The 10,491-nt window shown below is 43.8% G+C and overlaps 1 protein-coding gene across 1 annotated transcript in view; it reads right to left on the bottom strand.

Moving 5' to 3' along the window:
- The window catches only part of Zc3h8 (zinc finger CCCH-type containing 8), a 29,732-nt gene extending 23,148 nt beyond the window's left edge, over window positions 1-6,584 (bottom strand). Inside the window, exons 1-2 of the mRNA XM_004633141.2 lie at window positions 6,420-6,584; window positions 1,098-1,194 (exon numbers count right to left, since the gene is read on the bottom strand). Coding sequence (XP_004633198.1) covers window positions 1,098-1,194; window positions 6,420-6,496 — 174 coding nt within the window. The 5' untranslated portion in view covers window positions 6,497-6,584. The remainder of the gene's footprint in view (window positions 1-1,097; window positions 1,195-6,419) is intronic.
- Window positions 6,585-10,491: the final 3,907 nt, after the last annotated feature.

Raw genomic sequence — 10,491 nt, 5'->3', positions numbered from 1 at the left:
TTGAACTCAGGATCCTGCAAGCGCTTATTCTACAGAGTTATCTCCCTAGCCCCCAAAAAAGTTTTCTTGGCTGGCTGAGAAGCTTCCCAAGGAGATGACAGCATTGTACATGCGTCATCTTCTGTCCTCTAGCCTTTCACAAGGTTAAGTGGAAGTACTATCAAAGCTCACATGTGCCTTATGAGTCTCACCATTAATCCAAACCTATTCTTTTTTTTTTTTTTTTTTTTTTTGCGGAACCGGGGATTAAACTCAGGCCCTTGCGCTTGCCAGGGAAGCACTTATTCCACTGAGCCATCTCCCTGGCCCCCCAAACCTATTCTTGTGTAGTGCACTGAAATTTCCAACTTAAAAAAAAAGTTTAAGCCGGGGAGATGGCTCAGTGGAATAAGAGCTTCCCTGGCAAGTGCAAAGGTCTGAGTTCAATCCCTGGTTCCACAAAAAAAAAAAAAAAAAAAGTTTAAAAAGAAAGAAGCATGACTGGGGTCCTTACAGAAAAGGGACACTCAGATACAGATCTATGGAGAGAACGCCAAGCGAACATTAAAGCGAAGACCAGAGCGATGTTTGCTGAGAGCTCAGGAACATTCAGCACTGCCGGCGGACCACCAGCACAGGAAGAGCTGGGGCTGACTCCTCCTCACAGCCCTCGGGAGGAGCCAGCCCACCCATGTCTGTTCTCAGACTTTCCGCCTCCACAATTACAAATTTCTGTTTAAGCCTCGCAGTTCACGGTACTTTGTCACTGGCAGCCCTACCAAATTAAGCTATAAACTGCTAAGGCTGGTTAAGACAGCAAATCAAAATGCTTAAGATCTTTAATATAATCTGAAAGGAAAATTTTTAAACAGTATATAATCCATTTCAGAAACTGAATATTAAACTTATTGACATTATCCATCTGATATGAGAAAAAATTAGTCCACATTAAATGATAGCAAAGATAGTGAGTGATAACTTTAAAAAGTGTAAACCAAATTTCCTTGATGTAAGCTAGCTGTATTCCAAATGTTGACTGTGATGAGACAAACAGAACCCCTCCTTAATTTCTTACATGCACCCCTAGCTCTGTTTGCAGTAATTCAACTTAACCTTACTTTTTTGGGAATCTGTTCACAGTCCAGTTTAACTTTCCATTTTATTTTTTCTTCTTGAGCCTCTTCAACTTCTGTATCATCTATTTCATCAACGGTTCTGCAGCAAAAATATCAAATAACACAGAAGTGTTTTTTCAGCCTCGAAGAGGTTTATATCACATTAAATTCACTGTTTTGGTTTGTTTTCATATTTGCCCTCAAACAAATTAATAATTCAAAGTCTAGTCTAAATTCTCCAGATATATAATATATACAATTATGAGGCATAAATGCCAATGTTTGTGAATAGCCTGTATAATTAAGATTTTTGGATTATATGGGCCACACATTTTTAAGGTCCAACAGTTAGTTGCTATATAAATTGTTCACTCATCCATTGTTCTGCTCTTTAGCAAATACAAATACACAAATATATTTATCATATGCCAGGTTCTAGGCTTTATATCCTGGGATATAACAATGTAAAAGACAAACCTATTCTTGCTTCCAAGAGCTTTACAACTTCTTGAAGAAAAAAAAAAAAAAAGCAATTTCAATACAGTGTGGTAAGCAGAGGTGCATGTATGAAGAACACTGTAAACCTAGTGGTGATGGCCAGGGGCTTTCTGGATCTAAAAGACCATAAATTAAGAGGAATGGAGAGAAGGGTATTTCAGGCAGAATGTAGGGTGCCTTCTGAGGCTAGGAAAGAGAAACACATCCAAGTATGAAGGTGAAAAAACTTGTTTTCAGACTCACTGCAATGAGATTATCAGGTATAGAAATTACACAGATAATACTTGAGAATATGCCAGAAACTCTAAAAATGAACCTAAGATAAACAAAGTGATGGAATAAGATAACGGTGAACAAGTGTGTATCCTGAAACCACACACTATTAACAATGCTCACTCCAAATCAGGGTTCACTTTTACCACTATGTTAAAGTCCGTAAGTCTCAGTCCTCATATGAACAGTCTGACGAGCAGGAGAGCGCAGCACTGACCACCTTCTCTGTAAGACAATTTTTTTTTTTTTTTTGGCGGCGGCGGGGGGGGGGCGGATTTGCACTGAGCTACATTCCCCAGTCGTTTTTTCAAACAAGGTTTCTCTAAGCCGTTGACTTGTCCAGGCTGGACTTAAATTTGCACTGCACCTACCTCAGCCTCCCAGGGTGCTAGAATTATGAGTCCAGGCGCTGGAATTATTCACTAACTAAAGACTAAAAATACATTTACAAGCCAGCTTCAGGTATCCTGAGCTCTCCCGGTCTTCTCCTCCAGCCCCACTGACTGCTAATTCTCAGCCTCCTCTGTTGGTTCCTCTTCTTTCCAACTCTAAAAGTCCTCATACCTCTTCTCATCACTGTCTGTACTCTTCTTCCTGGCAATCTCCTGTCCCAGGGCTCCTGATCCTATCTCTAAGTAATTAATTTCAACAGTGAAGTCTCTATCCCAGACTCTTCCCTTAAAACACAGAGCCAACTTCCTACCCAACACATCCTCCTGGGTTTCAGTCAGACATTTCAGAATCTCTCTGAAACCCAACCCACTGCTACCTTAAACAGCAACCCGTCCTTCTAATGGTTCTAGCCAAAGCGTTAAGGCAATCCTGATTCTTCTCTCACAACCCCCATGCAAATCTGTGAGGCAATCCACTTTATCCTAACTTCAAGATATGCCCGTGTTCGACTACTTCTTGCCAATAATGATCCAAGCTGCTCTCCAGTTCCTCTACCATCTCCCCTCACCACCAAGTCACAGCGCTAACGCACATATCAGACAGTGTCACTCCTGGGGAAAGCCTTCCAGTGGACTCATCTCAATCAAGTAATAACCTGTCATCAAGATGCCACTCAGGCCGGCGAGATAGCTTAGGCGGCGCAGGGAGCCAGGTTCAATCCCCTAGCACCACTTGCCACACCAGCCCCACCCCAGGCACACTGGGCCAGCCACGTTAACCAGGCATGGTGGCACACACCTGTAATCCCTGTGCTGGAGAGTCTGAAAACAGGAGGATCATTACAAGTCTGAACTGTGTAGTGAGACCCTGTACCAAATACTATTTCAAAAAAGGCACTTCTAAGTCCTTACCCGAGCTGCTTTCCCAATCCTTTCCAGTACCACCCAGACCTCAGGGCCCATTTTATCTGCACCCAATCGCATCACATTTTCCCTACCTCTTTATCTCCACACAAAACACTCTCTTCTCCACACAACAATGTCCCACACCTCCATTCATGGATCTGGTGCTACCTCAGATACTACTGATTAAAGTTACCTCTGAGGTTTTTCAATTGTCTTCTTTAAAATATCAACACCCTTGGACAGAATATCCTGTCTGCTTCTTGTACCATGGATAACCGCTAAGAAGATAACAATGTACAGTGTATTGACTATCAAAACTGTCCTATTAATCAGCTGTGAAACTGTCTCATTCATATTTATTTCTCAATAAAAAGAAAAAATAAACAATATTACAATCTCAAAAAATTAAAAAAAAAAAATATATATATATATATATATCAATACCCACCCTACCATCCCGCTAATTTTTTCTCTTTTTTGTCTTCTTGAGATAAGATTTCACTGTGCAGTACAGGCTGGCCTGGAAGCACAAGTGATCCTCCTGACTCAGCTTCCCAAGTGCTTGTACTACAGGTGTGCCACCATGCCCAGCTCACAAGCATTTAACCCCCCTAGTCTGCTCTCATTTTTTTCATGGTGTTTATTATCATCAGAAACATTACACATTTATATATTGTCTGCCTCTTCCTCTCTCCCAGGATACACATTTTAGGAATAGAAGGATTTTTATCTCTTGTTCATTTACTGCTATAACCCCTAGAATTTCCCCGATATAGCACATGCTCAATAAAACAAAACAAAACAAAACAAAAAAAAAAAAAAGAAAAAAGAGTATTTTCATCATAAAGTAGTGGGGGAAAAAAAAAAAAAGAAACCATAAAAGATCAACCCTTTTGAGTGCATAAAGGAAAGCAAAGTAAAGAGAGAAAAAAAAAATCCCTTTTAGTGCACTGAAAAATGCCATGGGCAGGGCCAGCCAAATAGCTCAGTGGATTAAAGTGCCTGCTTAGGCAGATGCAGGAGCAGAGGCTGGGAGTTAGATCCCCACTTGCTGTGTCAGCCCTGCCCCCAGGGCATGCTGAAATTAAGATTAAGACTGGAAGTGGTGGCACAAGCCTGTAATCCCAGCACTTTGGAGGCTATAAACGGGAGGATCACGATGAGTCCGATCTATGCAGTGAAACCCTGTACACCCTGTCCTAAAATTAAAAAAAAAAAAAGCCATGGGCAAAGTCAAAAGACAAAATGTGAGTAAAATATGTACAGAGATCATAGAATTTCAAAGAGGAAGATCAACAGTCAAAAAGAAAAACAGGCAAACAATATGAATAAATGGACAGCACATTTTATTTCCAGACCACCCTTCACCCACCTCTGGAAAACTCCAAGTGTCCTCTCCCCCAGCCTGTCCAGTTCTGGAGACTGAACCCAGGGCCTTCACACTCAACACCCCCAGTCCCTTCCGTTACTTCTCACAGCCTCAGCAGGTGGCTAAAGGGTTTGCATGAGCAGTCCTAGCTGCAGGACTGCAGGTATGCATGCACCAGCAGTATGCATCACCAGAGCATTCTCCACGGGTCTTTTCTTCTATTTTCAGTCAAGTTTTTGTGAATAAATTGTTTATCCAATCTATTTTTTTTTAATTTTTTATTTATTTATTTGTGTGTGTGTGTGTGTGTGTGTGTGTGTGTGTGGCCAGCTCAGCCCACCAGGGGGCGGGGCTGGCTGGCATGTGGTGCTGGGGGATTGAACTGTGGTCCCTGTACTTTGCTAAGCTTGTTCTAAGTAGGTGCTTTAGACCACTGAGCCATCTCACCAGCCCCTTATCCAATCTATTTTTAAATTGGCAGCTTTAAATTTTTTTGCCAGGCATACAGGCACAGGGCTGTAATCCTAGTACTTGGGAAGCTGAGGAAGTTAGATTACCCTGTGTTTCAGGCCAGGCTGCACTACATAGTAAGATCGTATCTCAAAAATAAGTAAATTTTTCTATTTTACTTTGTGATGTTCACTTTGTCGAAATCGGTGACGCTCTGTCAGTTTCTCTTATTTTTTTCTAGATGGTCACACTGTTCACCAAGTAGTACCTCCTTCTAACACGGACAGGTCTTATTTTTTACAGCAGCAATTTAGCTTCAGGAGGCAGGGGGTGAAATCACAGGGCCTGAAATCACTGTCGGAGCAATTCAATCTTATCTTTGCCATTTACACTGCAATCCTGTAGGGTACATGACCTCTCTGTGCAATTTCCTCATGGGTAAAAAACGAGGATAACATTCTAATTAAGATTTTTGTGCCGGGCATCGTAGTGCATGCATGTAATCCCAGCAGTCAGGAGGTTGAGGCTGGAGGGTCCCTGCGAGTTCGAGACCAGCCTGGACCTCAAAATGAGCTCAAGGCCAGGCTAGCCTGAACCGGCGCACAGCAAGACAGTGTCTCAAAAAGAAAAAAAAAAAAAAGATTGTTGTGAGGATTATGAAATGCAGTGCACATAAAGTATGTAATAAAGCTCTTAATAGTAGCTTGAATTAAGTTAATACTTTCAACTAAGATGTCAGAGACAGAAGTGAACAGAGTGCTATAAAGAGGTAAAACAAAGCAGAATAGAGGGATACATCTTGGATGAAGGAAACCAATGATGTATCAATTGGGTTTCAGCTTAGGGAAACAGAAGAAAAAGTTTTGAGATGATTTCTAAGCTTCAAGCACAAAGAATGAAAAGCAAATGAACAGCTGCGTGTAAACTACAGATTAATAAATTGGAACCATTTGGCCAGCAATCTTAACTCGATTTTTCAACATCAAAGCGCACATTAAATCTGACCCCCCCCCCCCCCGCGGTCTCGATGATGCCGTTCTGGGCGGCCTCGAACTCGCGGCGATCCTCCCGCCTCAACCTCCCGCGTGCTTAGATTTACAGGCATCCCTGCTATTCGCTGCTTTAGTTTAAATAAACTTGCGGCTTTGTCCTTGCCACAGAAGAGCCCTTGCACGAGTCACGGAGAAACCGCGAGTGATCTCTGTCCGCGGGAAGGCGCAGCGAACCCGGCGAGCGCGGGGCGACGCTCCCGCATTGCCCGGCTCCCCACGGCCCGCCCGGTGGTCGGGGATCCGGGTCGGGGAGGGCTGTCCCCGCGCCACGTGCGACCCCAGCCCGCCAGGCCCACCCCGCGCAGCTCGGGCGCCCGCGGCGTCCGGAGGCACGACGGCGCGGGGTCCGCCGGGCACCTACTCTCAAACAAAAGAAGATGATCACCTTTCGTCAGAGTCTGAGGCCGGTCTTTTGCCGAGGGCCGGGTTGGGTGGTTTTGAGAAAAGATTTTCAAAATCCATGACTCGGACGGGCGCCAGCCGGGAAGCTAACAGACTGAGAGGCAGAGGAGCCGAGGAACCCGGAGCCGCGCGCAGGGCCGCTCGCTCCGCCCCGCGCACGCGTCTTCCGCCAGGCGCATGCGCCGCACCGCTCCCGGCGACTCCGCCCACAATGCTCATACCCCGCCCACCGCCCGCACTGCGCAGGCGCAATGGTTCTCCATTTAAACCACTCTTATGGCAGAAATCTAGTAGTTTGTTTGTTTATTTATTTATGGCAGAACAGGGGATTGAACTCAGGCCCTTGCGCTTACCAGGCAAGTGCTTATTCTACTGAGCCATCTCCCCAGCCCCAGAATTTTTTTTAATCTACTAAAATTTTTAAACCTAATTTTTCAATCTTTTTTTCCTGTTGCTTGCTTCATTTTTAAATGCTCATAATCCAGTAGTATTTAAGCTTGGAAAGGGGTTCTCTGATGGTACAGGCCATAAAGCTGAGCTTTTTTTTTTTTTTTTTTCTTCAGTGGTACTGGGGGATTGAACTCAGGACCCTGTACTTGCCTGGCAAGCGCTTATTCTACTGAGCTATCTCCTCAGGCCCCTCAATCTTTTTTTGAGACAGGGTTTCACTATGCAGTTCAGGCTGGCCTTGACTTCAGTAATACAGACTAGTCTCGAATTTACGACAATCCTCCTGCTCCAGACTCCCAAATGCTAGGATTCAGGATTCAGGCGTGCACCACCACGCCTGATTTTAAACCTAATCTTTAGGATTTTTGGCTTTCTGGTAAAAACTGTTCTATCGCGATCAGGATATTTTTAAGGAATGGTAGCAAGATCTCACATTGATTTGAGAATGTCACCACCATTATTGTAGAAATATTTCCAATTTTAGCTGATTTAATCCTGGAAACAGCCCTGTAAAAACAGGTAATATTACCCATTCGCGTTAAAAAAAAAAAAATCCTCTCAACTTTAGGGGGCCTGCGGTTTAGCTTAGTTGTTTAAGAGCCTGCTCATGCAAAAGCAGTCAGGCGCAGGGGACCTCGGTTCGATCCCCAGTTCCGAATGCCTTACCAGACCCACCCTTAAGGTAGCCTGAACCAGCCCCCCCCCAAAAAAAAATCCTTCGCATTTTTCAGATGAACAAATAGAGGTATAGACAGGTAAGGTAGTTGTAGGGTCTCTACAATCAGAAAATAAATCCATAAATAACAGGCAGGAAAGTTTGTTTAATTGAAATTACCAAGTTTGAAGAGGACTGCGGGACAGCACGTCTGGGTGAGAACACTTATTGAAAGGGATGGATCTGAGTTCAGTCTTGATATAATCGCCACAGGAAAGGATAAAATTGGGACGTAAATGGACATCAGTTAAATTGGAAAACAAAATTATTCAGTTTTGTTTATTAGGTAACCAAATATGGGAATAATACAAACTGCGGATTGGGCCAACGACAAAGGATCTCACCTGCTACTGTAACTTAAAAGACTGATTACTGGCATGAATCAGTGTCCACTTTACAGATGAGTCAAAGGAATTGTTTGAAGCCAGGTAGCTTCTCCTGGAAAATTCTACTTTCCATCTGTATGGTGTAGGCAAATCACATTCTTTTGTGCCCGAATGGTTACTAAAAATTAAAAGAAAAGCAATGTGATAAAAACCAATAATATTTCCTCTTTAGGAGGAAGAACCACATTGTACAACTCAAATTATTGCTTTACGTAGTTTGTTATTAAAAAAAAAAAAATAGCACAGAGCAAAGAAAACCAGATAGAAAAAGAAACCAGATTCTCTTCGTGTTACTCCAAGTGGTCCCTTAGAAGAGAATTTTACTTCCCATCCCCACAATTTTGAGTTCTCCTGATTTAGAGCAATTTTTCTCAGCCTGGGCGGTAGTGTCCCTTGGGTTCCTGATAACTGTCACGGGGAGTTGTGCGCCAAGGGACTCTGAGGATGTTTAGCAGCATCCCCAGCTCCTACCACTAGATGTCAGTAGCACCTGCTGGCCAGGCTTCGCACATCGCTGAAAGTCCCCCGGGGTGGGTAGGTGGGGATTATCAATTCCAAAGGCCAGATGCCTCGCTCAAGAGACGTGACACACTCTCCACTAGGCTTGAACTTGAGACTGTCATTTGGCCTCTTTCATTTGGCCTCTTAGAGCGCCTCAGTCCAGTAAATCAGCTGTTAAAGAGTAAGATTTACTATCCTAGCAGGGGCGACTACACTATCCTGACTACACAATGACACGAAGGACAAGTATGTCTAGAAAACAGGCGATTTCTTGGCGAGGGCAGGGTTAAGTAGTCCTGTTTTGTTTTTTTAACTAATTTTATTTATTTATTCATTTTTGGTGGAACCACGGATTGAACTCAGGCCCTTGCGCTTGCCAGGGAAGCACTTATTCCACTGAGCCATCTCCCCAGCCCCTAAGTAGTCCTGTTAAAGTCAATAGAAAACATTCCCACCAGAGGCAGCAGCAGGAGTGAATGGCCCAGCACCATCTTTCTGGGTTACCCACCACCTACAGAGCCAAGACCAACTAAGGGCAAAGAGAACATGATCAAAGTTAGAGAATAATCCTCAAGGGACATTGAAGTTGCAAAAGATAAAGAACCAGTGGAACTGATGGAACTGGCAAATGGAACCCTGCCTAAGCAGTACTGAACAGCACCAAACCTGCTGCTGAAAAAACAAAACACAACAGAACAGAACAACAACAACAAAACCAACCCAAAACCAAAATGAGTTAGATCGGTGGACGAAGCACCTGCTTTGGCAAACTCAAAGACCAGGGTTTGATCCCTGGTCCCTGCCCCCGGGGAGCTCTTAGCGTGCAACCGACTGGTATACCTGTAATCCCAGAGCTGAGGAGGCTGAAAACAGGAGGATCACTACAGAGTCTGAGCTGCGTAGTGAGACCCTGTACCAAATACATACATGAAAAATAAAATAAAATAAAATAAAATAAAATAAAATAAAATAAAATAAATAAAATAGTTCTCATTAGATTTTCTGCCCTAAAGAGCTACATGAAAGCTTTTAGATTCAGGCACTTCCTTGGTGTCCTCTTTCATAAGTTTTTTCAGGTACCCAGCACAGCAGAGAAACAGGCAGAAGGAAAAGGGAAAGGGGCTACTATCTTTGAGGACTCACAGAGAATCTGGGGAAGATATGGAATTCTCTAGAGTTGAACAAAGGGGGGCTGAGGCTTTTATAGCCTTTTCCAGGGGTGGAGTTTGAAGGGGATGTTTAGATACACCTGAGCAAGTTGATTGGGGGTCTTCCCTGAGGCGGTGGGAAGGGTGAAAGGAAACTGCACTTTGGGCTGAGTTGGAGAAGAAGCTGGGAGGTGGCCTTGGGAAGATGGGCTTTTGGCTTGAGGGCCTCAGCCACGTTAAATGACCGCCATAATGACTCAGCAGTTTATCCTAGGGCCAGCACCTGTCACTGTGTATCCCCCCCCCCATCCCTTGTAGAGAGGGCTTTTCTCTGTTCTTTTGAATAAGCCACACATTTTGGTCTATTCCCCACTGCTTGTTGTCCCATCCTGTCCATCTGTGTGGCCTCATGCAAGAAGCCACAGAGGAAGAGAGCTGGCTACCATCTGAAGGCTCAGACAGCAGCAAACTTCTAGGGGAAGTTTCTTAGGGAAACAAAGTATCCACCCGTCTACCACAAAGTTCTTACTAAGGTGCGACTGGAAGAGAAAAAATATTCAACCTGAAAGAGTATCTGTGAAATCCCTAGACATCATCCTCATTGGGAAGACTTTGAAAACTGGGATAAATGTCCTCCAGGTCATTTCTACCTAACATGGTAAAGCAGGAGATTAGTGTGTGGCAAAGCTGGATGGAGAAGAAGATGTGATCTGTTCAGCGCAAAATCCTAGAACACAGAACAGCTCCCACAGCCCTCCTGCATGTGGACTTCTTCTTCTTCTTCTTCTTCTTCTTCTTCTTCTTCTTCTTCTTCTTCTTCTTCTTCTTCTTCTTCTTCTTCATATATTTGGTTGT

Source organism: Octodon degus, unplaced genomic scaffold (assembly GCF_000260255.1).
Source record: "Octodon degus isolate 3935 unplaced genomic scaffold, OctDeg1.0 scaffold00052, whole genome shotgun sequence".
NCBI classification, from domain to species: Eukaryota; Metazoa; Chordata; class Mammalia; order Rodentia; family Octodontidae; genus Octodon; species Octodon degus.
This window is presented reverse-complemented; position numbering and strand designations above follow the sequence as displayed.